The following is a 20,133-nucleotide window of genomic DNA, read 5'->3' as shown; positions in this document are numbered from 1 at the left end:
TTTCGAGATTGGAGCAGAAACAGACATGAAGATCCTAAGTAACTAGCTCTATTAACTCGAGCTCGAGTTTTGGCAACCTTCATATAGCTAGAAATATGTCAGTTATGTTGTACAGAGTTAGAAAGAATGAGACTGTCAAGTATTTGATGCCTCGTATGATGGAATGTGTGAGATATATCGTATTACTTGGCGATGATCGAAGACTCTTTAAAACATAGTGATTGTTTTGGCATCATGAACCTCAATATTAGAAGAGAGCAGCTTGATGAATTCTTTAGCTTGACTTGAAACGAATTTATCTTGGTAAATCATCCCTAGGTGACCTAGATTGTTTACACAAGCTGCAACTTCATATCACGCGTCGAAAACAGCCGCTGAGGTGAGAATATAACATTTTCGGAGGAACTATTTCACTCTTTATGATATATCAAATCATTTAATGTAACATTAAAATTTGGCCGAGTGAATAAGAAGCATCCATGGATAGACTGACGGGCCGCGGTTAAGCTTATTTTTGAGCAAGCTGCCCTTCCAAGGTAACATGCAACATACCTAGATAGGGTTGGGCCGTGCATCGGAAAAGGGAATTCGATATAATAAGAGTCGAATATATTGTATATCTCTCAAGACTGGAAGATCTTCGGAGACCAGCTTAATTTAGTGCAACAGTTGCAATAGTCCGGTCGAGAGTTGTACATATCGGCTTTGTTTCGCTGTAACATTCCGCACGTTGGCTCAAGTCTCCAGCGGTTGCACCATTATTGCCGATGCTGCTCCAAACCACTCTAGTGCTGCTCGCACTACAGGCGAGTAGCGTCGCATCTGCGCCTTCAGAACGCCGAGATATTCCCCTCGCCGACAAAACCTTCGATTATGTGGTCGTTGGTGGCGGTACTGCTGGGATCGTGGTAGCAACGCGACTAGCACAGAATGACTTCGACGTTGCCTTGATCGAAGCTGGGGGACAATACGAGCTTGAGTCCGTGGCCGAGTTTCCTGCAGCTGATGCGTTATCGATGGGATCAGATCCTAATTTCAGATCACCGGAAGATTGGGGCTTTGTGACAAGAGATCAACCTGGCGCTAATAGGCGGGCGATTCATTTCGCCCGAGGGAAATGTCTTGGGGGATCGTAGGTATTTCTTTCCGAATATGGCATATCAGATCAAAACTAATTTGTCTGTAGGTCAGCGTTGAATTTCATGGTCTATCAACGGTAAAGTCCCGTGGGAACTAAATTTTCGCGGCTTGACTAACCGGGATCATGCAGTCCGACGCGTGAGTCTATGGAGGCATGGGCAGATGTAGTCAATGACAGCAGTTATACATTCGACGAAGTGCTCCCATTTTACAAGAAGAGCGTCCAGTTCACGCCCCCAAACACCGACTACAGAGCTCAAAATGCCTCCGCAGACTATGATATCGATGCCTTCGACTCGGATGGTGGCCCATTACAGGTGTCGTATGCTAACTATGCCGAGCCTTTCTCGTCATGGATGAGCCCCGGTATGGAAGCTATCGGCATTGATCAAGTTAAGGACTTTAACCTGGGTGAGATAATGGGAGCCCAGTATTGTGCTTCGACCATCGATCCATCCAACGAGCTCCGAAGCAGCTCCGAGGAATCTTTCCTATCCAAGATCAAGCCGAAGTCACTGAGCACCTATATAAACACCCTGGCCAAGAAGGTGGTATTTGATGAGAACAAGAAAGCAACAGGAGTTCAAGTGAAAGGCTTGCTGGGAAATACCGTCACCCTTTCGGCATCGGAAGAGGTTATCGTCTCGGCTGGTGCCTTCCAGTCACCCCAGCTCCTCATGGTGTCGGGTATTGGACCATCCGATCAATTAAGACAACACGGGATCGACGTTATAGCTGACCGACAAGGAGTCGGTCAGAACATGTGGGATCACCCGTTCTTTGCACCTTCGTACCGAGTGCAGGTGACAACATTCACCAAGTTCGTTACCGACCTGTTATACGCGTCTGGGCAAATTCTGGAAGTATTACTCTCCAAAAAGGGAGTCATTACAAATCCAATCGCGGATTTTGTGGCTTTTGAGAAGATTCCGCGATTCTTGCGCTCGGCTTTCTCCGAGGAAACGCAGAGTAAACTGACCAAGTTTCCATCCGACTGGCCTGAAGCAGAGGTGAGAGATTACTCCCCAAGATAAATAAAAAAGGTTGCTAACACAAAGATATATAGTACATATCTGGTGCAGGGTATATCGGAAATGTATCAAACCTCCCGGCAATCCAGCCGAGAGATGGATACCAATATGCCTCAATTCTCGGTGTTCTGATTGCACCTATGTCCCGAGGAAACGTCACTTTGCAGTCTGCAGATACCTCAGATCTGCCGGTGATCAATCCCAATTGGCTCGATGATCAGGCTGATCAGGAAGTTGTCGTTGCCATGTTCAAGCGAATACGCCAGGCTTTCCAGAGTGAAGCTATGCAGCCCGTGGTTATCGGCGAGGAGTACAACCCCGGGCCGCAAGTCCAGTCCGATGATCAGATTCTTCAGTTTATCAAGGATAATATGATGACTTTGTGGCATCCGAGTTGTACCTGCAAGATGGGAACGTCCGATGATGATATGGCTGTGGTTGATTCACAGGCCCGGGTTTATGGAGTGGATGGACTGCGCGTAGTTGATGCTAGCGCCTTTCCTTTTCTTCCTCCTGGTCATCCTCAGTCGACGGTTTGTATGTTTCTCGGTTATTTCTCTGACTTACCAAGTGCTAACTGCGTCACAGATATGCTTGCCGAGAAGATCGTGGCGGAGATTATTCAGGATTCCTAAGTGCCTTAACGTGGATTCAAAGGTGAACACGGAGATGGATCTAGTGACAAAAGCGAGTCGCCATTGAGGAGATGTTTGCGGCCAACGAGAGCGAAAAGGCGAAGCAAAAAGAAGCTCTTGATCAAGTCGACTCACTTTATGCATTAGCCAAACAGAGGGAGATAACACAGTCCCAAATTGCCAAAACCAGGTTGCTCGAGACATGAACATTCTGACCGTATTCCCATGCATCTTGCTGGTAAAAGATGGCAATCGTGACCCGTTGACTCGGATGACCCAGTTGCGAAGTTCGCAGAAGCTGTGCATAGAAAGTAGTAAATTGGATATTTAGGGAGTGGCACCTATAACCTGCCGTAGGTGTGGGGGTCACCGAAAGGGCACGGATACTCGTCGAATTGCCACCAAGCTTGGTCTAAGTGCTATAATTCGCTCACTGAGCACATGCCACAGCTCTAGAGGTCTATGATAGAAATCTGTCTGTCTTGAAATGTATGGGTACCACGGCTGATATTGAGAACTCTCTCGTCTTTCTAAAATAACAAAACCCGCTATTTCAACAATCTGTGCGGTAATGATGACTAATGGTAATATGCATTTTTGTATGGTATATCCAGTACTCGAGGTCACATGATCTCTATGGTATAATACCATGTAAATCCACGTTGCACTTTGACAGTCTACATAATTACTATCGTCCGTCAGTGGTCCCCTCATTTACGCACGGGTGAAACAGGGTACTGCCTACTCATATTCGAACCCCACTCGCTCATACAAATTATCCACTATTCCCACCTCATATGATTTCTGTGCCTCTTTGTTTAACTCTGATCGATCCCCTTTGGCGCTGTTGCTTTATCGCTATCATTTTCAAGTTGTTTTCTTGGTTTCCTAGCATCTCAGAGCTTCCACCAAGACTATTACAATCAGTACGACTTAGGACTCAAAGTTAGAACATTTATCATGTCGCAACAAGAAGTCCCGGCCCAACACTCCAAAGCGATATACTCCGAATCCGCTCAAACCTATAGTGACGACGGAGCTCGTTATGAGTCGGACGAGGAGCCTATGGTTTACAGGATTTTAAAGGACTACGCCACTATGGCGCGTCGGGAGCGTGACAGCCTCCTTGCAGAGGGTGCTGATCCTAACTCGGTCATCCTACAAAGCGAACTACACAATTATGTCCCTCGAAGAGAAAACGACTCTGTCGACGAATATACGAAGCGCTACGCCGATACTATGATAGAAATGACTCGTCGCGGCGTTCGGATTCTGAACGACAAGCTTACTGGCGATCACATGCCATCCATATTCGGAACCGCGTCTGGGAAAGTTTTTGACTTAGGCCCCGAATCCGGCTCGACAAAGGGGGAGTATCGAGAATTTACGCAGTGGCTCTGGGGAGTTCAGGGAGCAGAACAGATTGAGGTGCCGGAGAAGTGGTTGAAGTTTGAGAAGCCAGCCGAAGGGAAAGATGAACAGTAATAGCTGAGATAGGCTAGGGTCATGTATTCTAGATTTACGGTACTTCGAATTATTTTCCTATCCTCTGCTTCTCATCGACCTGAATACGCATTCGTGAATATAATCCAACACATCACTGCTAGTACATACGGGGATTATCTCAATTGTAGATATTACGCCGGACAATATTAATGAAGAGAGAGAAAAGGTTTATTCATTGAGATCTCTGGAGAAAGCTACTTATGTGGGGTGGTGACAGCCTAACTACTATGCCTGATCTATCAGGTGTCCACAACAAATATCTCACTTGAGCAGTTCTTGCAGTCGAAATCGCAGTAGATATTCAAGTGTAATTAGATACATAGGACGGAGACCGCTGCAATTTTATAGCCTTCAATGTTGAATACGACATGAATGGAGCAAGCACCCCTCCTAAACAGTAGTAGTTACAAGTATGCCACAACTAATGTGTGACTCCCCATATTCGAATAAATAATACTGGTAAGGCTCATTGTTGAATTGGCCTACTTAGCTTTCAGATGTTCCTCCGCTAGGACCTTCACCCCTATCATGACCTCACGCATAGTAAGATCTCGAGCCACCCTTGGTCCGACTATTCTTCGACTAGCGCCTTAGCAGCTACGGGATGATCCCGAGCATTCTTATACCAAGTTGTACCGAACGATTTAAGGTTCTCGCGGTGGACATTAAGCTTAAAAAAGGTTACAAAGTCAAAGAGCGGAAATCCGTATATAAGGGGAATCTCGGTCGTAAAAAAGAAAAGAAAAGAAAAGAAAAGAAAAACACTTACGTCTATAGTAACTAGCAACTCATTGTACCGGTCCTAATCTTAGCCCTCTAGAGGGTCTAGAACCTACGCCCCCTCTCCTTCCTAGGTAAGTATAGTAGGGATATTTGTACTATTATAAGTACTAGTAGTAAGGCCCTCTAATAAGTCCCGTTTCGCTATAAGATATTCTGTTAGCTGTTACAGGTGACATTGGAGACTCGGTCAGACAGGCGGTCTGCAGCCCTAGTTTCTGACCTCGGTCGGACAGGCGGTCTGTGCTTCTGCCGGAGGTCAGAAGGGCGGCCTAGGGATCTGTCGGAGGTCAGAGTTTTCTGCTAGAGGTTTCCGCCTATAGGATAGGAGCGAGACCTATAAAGATCTTACTAGTAGGATTCTTTCTCTTTCTCTTCCTTTTATTCTCTATACTTAGTATTCTCGTTAAATACACTCTTTTTATTTAAAGAACTAGCTAGTAATATAATACTAAGTACTAATTAAATCTAATAAGTAGTACGACTATATAGATCTCTATTATAGTAGATCTCGGTCTAGCTTACCCTACTTTCCGTTCCTTAGTATCGTATAGCTAAGCTATCTAAACCGAACCGAATTCTTATCTAACTAATTAGAATAATTAAGACTCGATAAAACCCTACGAACTATAGTAAGTAGCCGGTTATTATTATATTTAATAAAGAAGAGATCGACGATCGGATAATTGATATATCGACGCCGAAGACCCTATATACTAAGAGACTAGTAGATACTAGTAAATATAATAAAGATAACGATAATATAGAAGAAGGATTATTCTTTATATATAAATAATTATAGAAGACTCCGTCGAAGGAGAGATTCTAGGAACTTACTTATTAGTACCGACGATTAGAGTAGGAAAACTAAGAGTTAAAGAATAAGATTATAAAGCTTCTTAATAAAAGAATTAATATTAATAAACTTACGATTAAATACGATAAGATAATTATTTATCGCGATCTTATAATCTATAAACGCGGAGACTTAGCTTTCTATCTTCTTTTTATCTAGAACTTAAATATAATTAATACTAGCGTATCGATTATAAAGACTAACGTTATCTAGAAGATAACTAAGATACCTAATATATCGATATTTAACGATAGTAAAGAAATAAGATTTAAAATATAGGAAATAATAATCCGATAAAAATTTAAAGCTAATATAGATTATTACCTTCTTTTAGTCTATCGGAAGCTTTATATATAAAGCCGCTATAAAAATAAAGCTTAGCTATATATCGTTCTTTATATAAATTCTAACTCGAGTAACCCCTATATTAACGCTAAAGATATAATTATTTACCTAAAGACTATTTTTATAAACCTAAACTATTATACTAAAATATATATTACTTACTATAAGTTAATAATAAAACTAAAAGATAGTTTTACTAATTTTCTTACTAAATTTATATAGCTTATAAAAAAAGTAGCTATAATCGCTAAGAACCGGAAATAAGACCTCTACTTAAAGCTTCTATACCTACTCTAAACTTAAGTTATATAGACTATAAGTTAAGAAGCTATTTTATTTAATATATTTATCTAGAGCTATTAAAGTATATCGTATAAGATTAGCCTATAATAAGAGATAAAGACTATCTCTTATATATAGTCTACTACTTTCTCTACTAGCGGACTAGATATAATTCTAAAATCGATATTAATATATATCTTCTATATTAAATATAAAAAGAGTACTAATAATAGAAGACTCTTAAATATAAAAAAAGAAACCTTAATAAAAAAAGATTATTATTTTAACTATAAAGAGTAAAGATATATAATTTATAATTATTTAAAGAAGAAATTAAATTAGCCTACTATTATAGTTACCGCGATTATTATTATCCTTTAGATTTAGGAAATTATAGAACTCGAAGTAAGTAATAAAAAGAATCTAGGAAAAGCTTTTACCTAAGATAAGTCTCCCTCTTAAATAGAAAGAAAGTATTATTATTTATACTAGACTTATAAAAGTTAGTTAGTAGTTCTAAAAATAGCTTAGTTTTTAATATATAACTTATATATAATAGCTACTCTTTTTCTATCTTAATACTAGATAATACTAGAATAGATAGATATATCTTTATTAATATAATAATAATTATACTATTTAATAAGCGATTTAGAATTAAGATATAAAGACTCGGCTATAAATATCTAGTATATAAATTTAATAGTAAGCTAGCTAAACCGATATAATATACCGCTATTCTTATAATTTATATAGATAGTAGATTATAGCGATAAGTTCTAATATTAATTATAGATCTTAGATAATATAATATAATCTTTAAAAGAATATAATTTACTAAATATAATATTCTTTTAGATTATTAATATTACCGAATAATTTAGCTAAATTAAAAAAGTTTCTTTAATAAGATTATAAGTAAGATTATTATTTCTTTTCTAACTAAAATCTTAAAAAAGCTATTAGAGGTAGATTCTATTTATTAAGCTAATATAAAATAACGCGATTATCTTTTTAAATAATAAGATTAGTAAGATTAATAATTATTTTTATAATTCTAATATATCTAAAAGTATTAGTATAAATACTAGTAAGTTAAAGAAAAATAGAAGATAATTCGAAATTTAAGGAATAAAATAAAAGTTCTAAAGGCCCGAACGTTAATAAAAAAAGAGTAGTCTCTTATTAGTATCGATATCTATATAATCGGAGGCGTTAGATTTAATTAACTTTATATAAAAAATAAGATTAATAAAAAAACCGAAATCTTTATAATCTCTCTCTATAAGATTAATTATATTATTAATATTAAAAGCGCCTAGATATAAGATCTTAAAATTAGTAAAATACTCCGGATTCTACTAAAGAAGTACTATAATCTTATAGAAGTTTTCTCGAAGAGAAGATTAGATAAATTACTATCTTATAGATCTAGAATTAATTATAATATTATACTTAAAGCTAAAGTATAATCTAGATATTATCTTTTTTATAAGCTATCTTTTTATAAACTAAAGAAAGTAAGAGAGTATATTATAAAAAATCTTAAGAAAGGATTTATTATTCTAAGTTTAGTACTATATACTTCTCTAATTTTAATAGCGAAGAAATCTAAAGATAGTCTTCGTTTCTATATTAACTTCCGAAGATTAAATATTATTACGAAAAAAGATTACTATCTATTACTATTAATCGACGAAGTCCTATAATAAACTAGTAAAGTAAAGTTTTTTATAAAGCTTAATATCTAGTAAGATTTCTACCGAATTCGCCTAATACCGAGAGTAAAAGAGCTTACTATCTTTTATATATAGTATAAATTATTTAAATATAAGGTTACGCTATTTAGATTAATAAATAGACCTATTATATTCTAATAATATATAAATAATATATTATAGGATGTAAAGGATAAAGGTCCTTTCAAAGGTGAAATAGGAACTTGGGCGACATATGTATTCATAGAAGTTTCTGACACGTATATGAATCGTGCGGGGTTCGTTACCTGATCGGTGCCGAGCCTTAGCACGTATATTTCCTTTTAATCTTAGGTCCCCCGGGACCCCCTGAATTCTAGCAAGAATTAGTCTTGGCATATACCGCCTAATATATCTTTGTTTCCTCCTCCTAAAGCCAACGTATCTTACCCGGTTGATAGGCCTTATACCTAAAACAGTATATTCTTACAATTCTAATTCTTCTTCTTCAACTACCTAAGATATAATAGCTCCCCTAACTACCCGTAGTAGCTCGCGTAATAATACCGAGGCGCTAGAGTATCTGTCGAACGAAGGAATAGGGCAAGTGACTTGATACCAAGATCTTACTATATCGAGCAAGTAGTAAAATAAGTATAATTCTTAGAAACCTTTGGATGAAAACTCTAATCTTAGTTAGACTTCTAGACCGTTCTTCTAATATCTAGTAGAAGTATAGACCGCTTATCCTTTCTAACCGAGGTTAGAAACTAGGACTATAGGCTACTAAGGGCTTACTAATAATAAGAAGTAGGTCCTATTTATATATAAAGAGAAAAAAACTAGTAATAACGGGACGGGTAAGGAGTTATTCTAGTCGATATACCCTCTTAAGAGCTATCTTCTAGTACTCTAAAGTTCTTTCTATTAAGTAATCTATTTATCGACTAGGTACTAGATATTAACTAGCCTAAGTATTTCGATAAATACTTTATAAGCTTACTTTAAAAGGAGTTTTATAAGGCTATTTATCTATATATTAGTAATAGCTATCTATTATATCGTAACGTATTCTTTATTAACTTTCTAATAAAATTAATAATAATAAATATCGATATATCGTAACTTAGTATAAAGTTATAGCTATTCTCTAGTAAATAAATCTATAGTTTATTAGTTATTATAGTCGATTAAGAGTCCGATATTATAATCGAGACTAACCGCGTAAAGAAGCCTCTTCTACTATATAGCTATCTTACCGGCTTTTAAAATAATAAATAGCTCTATCTTTATAATTAATATTATTATTATCTTCTACTTACTTACCTTCTAATTAATAATAGCTCTAAAAAGCTTATAGAGAAAGCCTTCTAAACTTTTCTAATTAATATAATTACTAAAGAAAGTATCGCTTAAAAAAGAAAGAGTAAACGCGGAATATATAGGGTAGTATTTAAGAGTAAGAAACTAGATATTATAAAGATATTAAATTAATCGATTTATTACCTCTTAATACTTAGAGCCTAAGTTTATAAAGAACTTGGCTAAGTAATTAGCTATTTTTACTATATTTAGATAAGTAATAATAATTAGATAGAGAGTAGAACTAAGCTTCTATTAGTACTTATAGATCTACTCTTTACTTATTATTTTAGTAAACTTTATTATTTTATTTACTAAAAATAGGGTTTTATACTTATAATTATAAGTAAGGCTATAATAAGTCGCTATAAAAGAGATATATAAATCCTAGTAAAGCTAGAGCTTATATTTAGTAGTATCTTAGAGAATCTTAATCCTAAGAAACTAAATAGCTTCTCCTATTTCTCGGAGCTCCTAATAGTCTTTAAAATCTTATTTTAATTAAAGAGCTTCTTAATACTTTATCTAGTAGAAGATAATAATAATATTATCTATATAAAAGAAAATAATTATACCTTTATTTATAAATAAGTAGGGGTCTTTAGATACGAAGGTAAACCTAAGCTTTTTAAGTATACGTATAACTTCTTATTATTATAGACGCGGCGACTTCCTAAGTCTATAAAGTACTTTCTATAGTCTCTAGGTATTATTTCTATCGCGGAAGCCCTTAGGCATCTAAGTATAGATAACGTCGTCGAGGTTACTATTTAGGAATATATTAATAGTATCGAGCTATATCGTACTAAGGTTAAATGTAGCAATAAGTGCAAATACGGCTCTTGCTATTCGAGTAGCAAGCGTTACTACTCTCTTTTCTTCGGAGTTAACGGTTTAAAGGTCACCTCTTGTCGACCAGAATGACTCCTTGCCCGTCCTATTATTACTAGTTTTTTTCTCTTTATATATAAGTAGGACCTACTTCTTATTATTAGCAAGCCCTTAGCAGCCTATAGTCCTAGTTTCTAACCTCGGTTAGAAAGGATAAGCGGTCTATGCTTCTACTAGATATTAGAAGAGCGGTCTAGAAGTCTAATTAAGGTCAGAGTTTTTTATCTAGAGGTTTCTAAGAATTATACTTATTTTACTACTTACTCGATATAGTAAGATCTTAGTATTAAGTCACTTGCCCTATTCCTTCGTTCGATAATTATAAGCCCGGTTAGCTAGTAACTCTTCTTTATAAGATTACTACTTAGTCGCTTATTTAAGCCTCTAATAACCCCTAATACTCCTAAGTAAGAAATATATAAGAAATTAATAGGTTAATATACTAGATAAAGTATAATCTAATCTACTTCTTATCTCTTTCTTACCTCCGAATAATATAAAAAATAAATATAGTAATATCGAGATATTATTTTTTTATAATAATCTTACTTTTTTAAATATTAATTATAGTATTTATAAAAAAAAGATAATCCTTAGATCCTTACTTTAGTAGTAAACCTAATTCTTAAATATAAAGAATTTTAGATAGAGCCTAGAAGTATAGTAATATCTAGATCTATTAACTTTAAAAAGAAAGCTAGATTTCCCTTCTAATAAAATCTAAATAACTATTTAAAACTAATAAGAAGTATACTAAAGATCTTATAAATAGTTATTTACTTAGCGAAGTACTTATAGATTATAATACTAACCGCTATAACTATAAGTAAGACTTATTAGATTACTAAATTATTCGAATATTATTTAATAAAGCCTCTAAAAGAATAAGATACTATTTTTTTTAAAGTTATAAAGCTTAATAGTCGATATAAAAGATATAAAAAAGCTTCTTCGAATATTTTAAAAATACTTCTTTTTTATTAGTAAGATATAAATATAACTTATTAAGAGATAATAGAATAAGGTACTTTTTATTCTAATTAAAGATATTAATATTAATATATAATTATTAAAAATCGAAAATCTTTATATAGAGTATAAAATAATAAAGATAGATTTTATTAAATCCGAAGAAAACGCTATTTATAACTTTCTATAAATATTAATATCTTATAAACTATAATTCTATTATTAATAATATATTAAGATATTTATAATAAAATAATAAATAATTTTTATAAGTATTATTAATACTTACTATTCTAAATAAGTATTCTTTAATAAAAAGAAACTAAAAAGTAAAGTTTTATAGGAAGTCTTTATAATATTTAATAATAAGTAGGAAGTTAAATTAGCTACTTCTTCTACTAATTAAATAATCTTTTTATTAAATAAAACTTCGAAAGAATAGCTATAATATATATATAGAAAAAAGTACTTTTTTATTATATATCTTTATTTTATTAAATTAATAAGACTAAATAACTAAAAACTAGATTTAGCTATTACTAAAAAATTAACTACTAATATAAAAAAATTAAGTAAGAAAGTAAAAGAGAAAGCTAAAAAACTTCTTATAAAATTTACTAAAGAAGAAGGTACTATTTAGTCTTATTATATAAAGATTAAAGAAGATAATAAAAGATCCTTCTTAATTATATTAAATAATTCTTAATTAAATATAAAGAAGTAAGTTAAGATATCTATATCTTCTCTATCTATATCTTTCTAATAGATACTATCTATAATACTATCTTTATAAGATATCTTTTCTCTAGTTAATACTACTTTTTTAATTAATCTAAGATTATTAATTAAAGATTATTAATTAGTTAATTTAACTACTAATAAATATATTATTAATAATAAAAGCTTTTTTATTAAATTTAAATCTCTTAATAGCTTATTAAAGATCGATAATATAATAACTAAGCTTTATAAAATAAATAAAATCTAACTTTAGATTATAGGCTATTTTAGTAATCCTATAATTCTTACTTTATTAAAAGTAGAGTTCTTACTTAGCTTTTATTATAATCTTATTTTAGTTATATTTATAAAATAGAAAGGATATAAAACTAACTTTAATAAACTTATTATTATTAATAAGATAATTAAAAAGATCTTCTTTTATTTAAAAGAGATTAATAACTTTTTTATACTTTTCTAAGTAGATTTTATATTTTTAATAGTATTTACTATTATATTATTTAATATTAAATATTCTTTTTTATCGCTTACTTCGAAAATAATAGCTTCTTAATAATATTAATATCTTAGTTATATATATAATAAATAAGTTTAATAATTTATTTAGATAGTAGAAGGAGTATAGATTATTCTATCTATAATTATAAAATATAAACCGAAGCTTTATAAAACTTACTAACTCTCTTAGATACTATAATAAGTCTTATATTATATTTAAAGTATAAATTTTAGTCTACTTAGCTAAATATATTTTAATCTTATAATATTATAAAAGACTTATAATAATAATAAATAGATCTCCTACTTCTATCTTAATAGAATTTACTTTTACTAGATATAAAATTATAAGCGGAAGAGTAGTTATTAAGAAATAATTACTTAATTTATTTTATAATTATAGACTTAATTTAACTTACTAATCTATATATTTTAATCGGATAATAAAGCCTTTATAAATAAAAATATTATTTACTTTCTATAAGAAAATAAGATAATTATCTAATATTTTATTATTAATATTCTAGAATAAAATAATTTCGCTAAGTAATCTAAAAAGATAATTATCGCTAGAGTAAAAGTACTTTTTAAGAATTTATAGCTTTTTAAAGATCTCTAGCTAAAAATAATCTAGATTATTATATATATACTTAATAAATTATTAATAAAACTTAACTTAGGAAAGTAAATTATTTTATAATAAGAATTCTACTATTAAAGAATAAATACTTTTATTCTTATTAATCTTTTAAACTTATAAGTTTATAATTACTATATCTATATAAGAATTTAGAGAATTTTATAATTAAATAAGATATACTAATATATAAAAATAAGCTACTTAATCGGATACTAAATAAGTAATATTTAGAAAATCTAATTTTATTAAATAAATAGTTATAAATTTATTTATAATATTACTTTCGATAAAAATCTAAATTATAAGAAGTATTCTTTAAAATTACTAAAGATTTATTAAAAATAGATAACTAATATTATTAATAAAAATAAACTTAATATAAAGCTAAAATAAGCGATTTACTAAATAAATATTATACTAATTATATAAAATAATCTTTAGAATAAAGAGTAAGATTATACTTCTTAAGATCCTCTAAAGTAAAAGTAAGATTATACTATTAAAAATAAATAAAAAAAGAAGGATTCTTAATATTATTATATAATACCTTTACTATTATTAAATACTATTTTTTTACTAGAGAGTACTCTATAAAGCTTATAATTAATCGAGATCCTACTTTTATAAAATAAAGAAGCTTCTCTAATTACTTTATTATTAATAACTATATCTTATATATTTATTATACTAGATAATAAGCCTTTTATTATAATTATTCTAAAGAAATTATAAAGATAAATTTTATAAAAATAAGATAATTAAAATATAATACTATTTTATTAAATATAACCGGATTAATATAATTTACTAATTTAATAAGTATTTAGTACTTTCCTTAAAATTAAAATATTAAGAACTACTACTCTACTAAGAGTACTTATCTAAGGAGATATTATATTATCTAATATACTCTAAAATAGATAATAAAAGCGAGTTTATAAAGACTTAGATATAGTAAGCTATCTTATTTATAATAGCCTTAAGGATAAGTTTAAACTAGTACTTATAATATTCGTAATTAGTCTTTTAGTAAGCTATCTATAACTAAATAAATATTAGGACAATCTTCTTTTAGAGCTATAAATATAGAAGAAGATATTTAATTACCTACTTACTAAGGGCTTCTTTATTATTATAAGGCTTAAAGCTAAATTAATTAAGATAAAGAGAATATATAAAGTAGAACTATATCTATAAGATAAAAGTATTTAGGTACTTCCTTTAATCTAGATATTTACCTATAAATTTAATAGTAATAGCTTCTTAACTAAACTAAAAACTAAGATTTATATAAAAAGTAATCTTTAAACCGTTAACTCTAAAGAAAAGAGAGTAATAATACTTACTACTCGAAAAGTAAAAGCTATATTTATATTTATTATTATATTTAATCTTAGTATAATATAACTTAATACTATTAATATATTCCTAAATAGTAACCTCGACGATATTATTTATACTTAGATATTTAAAGACTTCCGCGATAAAAGTAATATTTAGAGACTATAGAAAGTACTTTATAGATTTAGGAAGTCGCCGCGTCTATAATAATAAGAAGCTATATAAATACTTAAAAAGCTTAGGATTATCTTTATATCTAAAGATCCCTATTTATTTATAAATAAAGATATAATTATCTTTTTTATATAAATAATATTATTATTATCTTCTACTAAATAAAGTATTAGAAAGCTCTTTAATTAAAATAAGATTTTAAAGACTATTAAAAACTCTAAGAAATAGAAAAAGCTATTTAATTTCTTAAGATTAAGATTCTCTAAGATATCGCTAAATATAAGCTCTAGCTTTATTAGGATTTATATATCTCTTTTATAGCGATCTATTATAGTCTTATTTATAATTATAAATATAAAACCCTATTTTTAGTAAATAAAATAATAAAGTTTACTAAAATAGTAAATAAAAAATAGATCTATAAATACTAATAGAAGCTTAGTTCTACTCTTTACTTAACTATTATTATTTATTTAGATATAGCGAAAATAACTAACTATTTAGTTAAGTTTTTTATAAATCTAAGCCTTAAGTATCGAGAGGTAGTAAATCGATTAATCTAATATCTTTATAATATCTAGTTTCTTACTCTTAAATACTATCTTATATATTCCGCGCCTACTCTTTCTTTTTTAAGCGATACTTTTTTTAGTAATTATATTAATCGGAAAAGTTCGGAAGGCTTTCTCTATAAGCTTTTTAAAGCTACTATTAATTAGAAGATAAATAAGTAGAAAATAGTAATAATATTAATTATAAAGATAAAGCTATTTACTATTTTAAAAGTTAGTAAGATAGCTATATAATAGAAGAGGCTTTTTTATATAGTCGGTCTTAATTATAATATTAGACTTTTAATCGACTATAATAACTAATAAACTATAGATTTATTTACTAGAGAGTAGCTATAACTTCGTACTAAATTACGATATATCGATATTTATTATTATTAGCTTTATTAAAAAGTTAATAAAAGATATATTATAATATAATAGGTAGCTACTACTAATATATAGATAGATAGCCTTATAAAACTCCTTCTAAAGTAAGCTTATAAAGTATTTATCGAAGTACTTAGGCTAGTTAATATCTAGTATCTAGTCGATAAATAGATTACTTAATAGAAAGAACTTTAGAGTACTAGAAGGTAGCTCCTAAGAGGGTATATATCGACTAGAATAACTCCTTACCCGTCCCGTTATTACTAGTTTTTTTCTTTTTATATATAAGTAGGACCTACTTCTTATTATTAGTAAGCCCTTAGTAGCCTATAGTCCTAGTTTCTAACCTCGGTTAGAAAGGATAAGCGGTCTATACTTCTACTAGATATTAGAAGAGCGGTCTAGAAGTCTAACTAAGGTTAGAGTTTTTATCTAGAGGTTTCTAAGAATTACACTTATTTTACCACTTACTCGATATAGTAAGATCTTGGTATCAAGTCACTTGCCCTATTCCTTCGTTCGATACCTCTTACACAAATCCTAGCTTTTAGCTTAGTCAAGAAGCTATTGCTATTAAATTTATAGGTAAATACCTAGGTTAGAGGAAGCACCTAAATACTTCTATCTTATAGACGTAGTTCTACCTTATATATTCCCCTTACCTTAATTAATTCGGCTTTAAGCCCTACGGCGGCGAGGAAGCCCTTAGTAAGTAGGTAATTAAGTATCTCCTTCTATATCTACGGCTCTAAAGGAAGATCGTCCCGATATCTATTTAGCTATAGACGGCTTACTAAAAGGCTAATTACGAATACTATAAGTACTAGTTTAAACCTATCCTCGGGGCTATTATAAATAAGATAGCTTACTATATCTAAGTCTTTACGGACTCGTCTTTATTGTCTATCTTAGAGTATATTAGATAATATAATATCTCCTCGGATAAGTACTCTTAGTAGAGTAGTAATTCTTAATATTTTAATTTTAGGGAAAGTATTAGATATTTATTAAACTAATAAATTATATTAGTCCGGTTATATTTAATAAAATAGTACTATATCTTAATTATCTTATCTTTATAGAATCTATCTTTATAGTTTTTTTAGAATAATTATAATAAAAGGCTTATTATTTAGTATAATAGATATATAAGATATAGCTATTAATAGTAAAGTAATTAGAGAAGCTTCTTTATTTTATAGAAGTAGGATCTTAATTAATTATAAGCTTTATAAAATACTCTCTAGTAAAAAAATAGTACTTAGTAATAGCGAAAATATTATATAATAATATTAAAAATCCTTCTTTTTTTATCTATCTTTAATAATATAATCTTACTCCTACTTTAAAAGATCTTAGGAAGTATAATTTTACTCTTTATTTTAAAGATTATTTTATATAATTAATATAATATTTATTTAGCGAATCGCTCGTTCTAGCTTTATATTAAATTTATTTTTATTAATAATATTAGCTATTTACTTTTAATAAATCTTCGATAATTCTAAAGAGTATTTCTTATAATTTAGATTTTTATTAAAAATAATATTATAAATAAATTTATAACTATTTATTTAAAGAAACTAGACTTTTTAGATATTACTTACTTAATATCCGACTAAGTAGCTTATCTTTATATATTAATATATCTTATCTAATTATAAGATTCCCTAAATTCTTATATAAATATAATAATTATAAATTTATAAGTTTAAAAAATTAATAGGAATAAAAGTACTTATTCTTTAATAATAGAATTCTTACTATAAAATAATTTATTTTCCTAAGTTAAGTTTTATTAGCGATCTATTAAATATATATATAATAGCCTAAACTACTTCTAGCTAAAGATCTTTAGAAAGCTATAAATCCTTAAGAAGTACTCTTACTCTAGTAATAATTATCTTTTTAGATCGCTTAATAAAACTATTTTATTCTAGAATACTAATAATAAAATACTAAATAATTATTTTATTTTCTTATAAAAAATAAATAATATCTTTATTTATAAAGACTTTATTATTTGATTAAAATATATAAATTAATAAGTTAAACTAAATTTATAATTATAAAATAAATTAAATAATTACTTTTTAATAACCGCTCTTCTATTTATAGTTTTATATCTAATAAAAGCGAATCTTATTAAGATAAAAGTAGGAGATCTATTTATTATTATTATAAGTCTCTTATAATATTATAAGATTAAAATATATTCGGTTAAATAGACTAAAATTTATATCTTAAATATAATATAAGACTTATTATAGTATCTAAGAGAGTTAGTAAGTCTTATAAAGCTCTAATTCGTACTTTATAATTATAAATAAAATAATCTATACTCTTTCTACTATCTAAATAAATTATTAAACTTACTCGCTATATATATAATTAAAATATTAATATTATTAAAAAGCTATTATTTTTAAAGTAAGCGGTAAAGAAGAATATTTAATATTAAATAATATAATAGTAAACGCTATTAGGAATATAAAATCTATTTAGAGAAGTATAAAAAAATTACTAATCTTTTTTAAATAAAAGAAGATCCTTCTAGTTATCTTATTAATAATAGTAAGTTTATTAAAATTAACTTTATATCCTTTCTATTTTATAAGTATAATTAAAATAAGATTATAATAAAAGCTAGATAAAAACTTTACTTTTAATAAAATAAGAGTTATAGGATTACTAAAGCGGCTTATAATCCGAAGTTAGACTTTATCTATTCTATAAAACTTAGTTATTATATTACCGATCTTTAATAAGCTATTAAAAGATTTAAATTTAATAAAAAAACTTCTATTATTAGTAATATATTTATTAATAACTAAATTAATTAATTAATAATCTTTAATCGATAATCTTAAATTAGTTAAGAAAGTAGTATTAACTAGAGAAAGGATATCTTATAAAAATAATATTATAGATAATATCTATTAAGAAGATATAAATAGAGAAGATATAGATATTTTAATTTACTTTTTTATATTTAACTAAGAACTATTTAATATAATTAAGAAGGATTCTTTATTATCTTCTCTAATCTCTATATAATAAGACTAAATAATATCTTCTTCTTTAGTAAGTTTTATAAAAAGTTCTTTAGCTTTCTCTTTTACTTTCTTATTTAGCTTTTTTATATTAACGGTTAATTTCTTAATAATAATTAGATCTAGTTTCTAGTTATTCGGCTTTATTAATTTAACGAAGTAGGGGTATATAATAAAAAAGTACTTTTTTTTATATATATATTATAATTATCTTTTTAAAATTTTATTTAACGAAAAGATTATTTAATTAGTAAAAGAAGTAGCTAATTTAGCTTCCTATTTATTATTAAGTATTATAAAAACTTCCTATAAAGCTTTACTTTTTAGTTTCTTTTTTATTAAAAAGTATTTATTTAAAGCGGTAAGTATTAATAATACTTATAAAAGTAGTTTATTATTTTATTATAAATATCTTAATATACTATTAGTAATAGAATTATAGTTTATAAAATATTAATATTTATAAAAAGTTATAAATAGTATTTTCTTCGGACTTAATAAAATCTACCTTCGCCGCTTTATATTTTATATAGAGATTTTCGACTTTTAATAATTATATATTAATATTAGTATCTTTAATTAAAATAAAGAGTAGTTTATTTTATTATCTTTTAATAAATTATATCTATATCTTATTAGTAAAGGAGAAGCGTTCTTAAAGTATTTAAAGAAGCTCTTTTATATCTTTTATATTAACTACTAAGTTTTATAACTCTAAGAAAAAATAGTATTTTATTTTTTTAGAGATTTTATTAAGTAATATTCGAATAATTTAATAATCTAATAAGTCTTATTTATAATTATAGTAGTCGGTATTATAAATCTATAAATATTTTATTAAATAAACGATTATTTATAGGATCTTTAGCGTATTTCTTATTAGTTTTAAGTAATTATTTAGATTTTATTAAAGAGGAAATCTAGCTTTCCTTCGAAGTTAATAGATCTAGATATTATTATATTTTTAGACTCTATCTAAAGTTCTTTATATCTAAGAACTAGATTTATTATTAAAGCGAGGATCTAAAGATTATCTTTTTTTTATAAATACTATAATTAGTATCTAAAAAAGTAAGATTATTATAAAAAAGTAATATCTCGATATTACTATACTTATTCTTTATATTATTCGGAGATAAGGAAGAGATAAGAAGTAGATTAGATTATACTTTATCTAATATATTAATCTATTAACTTCTTATATACTTCTTACTTAGGGATATTAGGGGTTATTAGAGGCTTAGAATAAGC

At 28.3% G+C, this 20,133-nt stretch overlaps 2 protein-coding genes across 2 annotated transcripts; both read left to right on the top strand.

Annotated features, from left to right (window-relative positions):
- Positions 1 to 767: 767 nt before the first annotated feature.
- On the top strand, positions 768 to 2,806 carry N7516_008811 (GMC family oxidoreductase; the record flags this gene model as incomplete). The annotated part of the gene is made up of 5 exons (XM_057221530.1): positions 768 to 1,132; positions 1,187 to 1,216; positions 1,271 to 2,150; positions 2,207 to 2,708; positions 2,760 to 2,806. 5 exons carry the CDS (start codon positions 768 to 770, stop codon positions 2,804 to 2,806), a joined length of 1,824 nt encoding a protein of 607 aa, XP_057071802.1.
- Positions 2,807 to 3,766: 960 nt separating this feature from the next.
- N7516_008810 (uncharacterized protein) lies at positions 3,767 to 4,291 on the top strand (the record flags this gene model as incomplete). Its single annotated transcript, XM_057221529.1, has 1 exon — positions 3,767 to 4,291. The coding sequence occupies one exon, from the start codon at positions 3,767 to 3,769 to the stop codon at positions 4,289 to 4,291; it is 525 nt and encodes a 174-aa protein (XP_057071801.1).
- Positions 4,292 to 20,133: the final 15,842 nt, after the last annotated feature.

This window comes from Penicillium verrucosum (assembly GCF_028828655.1).
Source record: "Penicillium verrucosum strain IBT 35672 chromosome Unknown utg000003l_segment0_segment0, whole genome shotgun sequence".
Lineage (NCBI taxonomy): Eukaryota > Fungi > Ascomycota > Eurotiomycetes > Eurotiales > Aspergillaceae > Penicillium > Penicillium verrucosum.
Note: the sequence above shows the minus strand (reverse complement) of the source record. Positions and strands in the feature narration are given on the sequence as shown.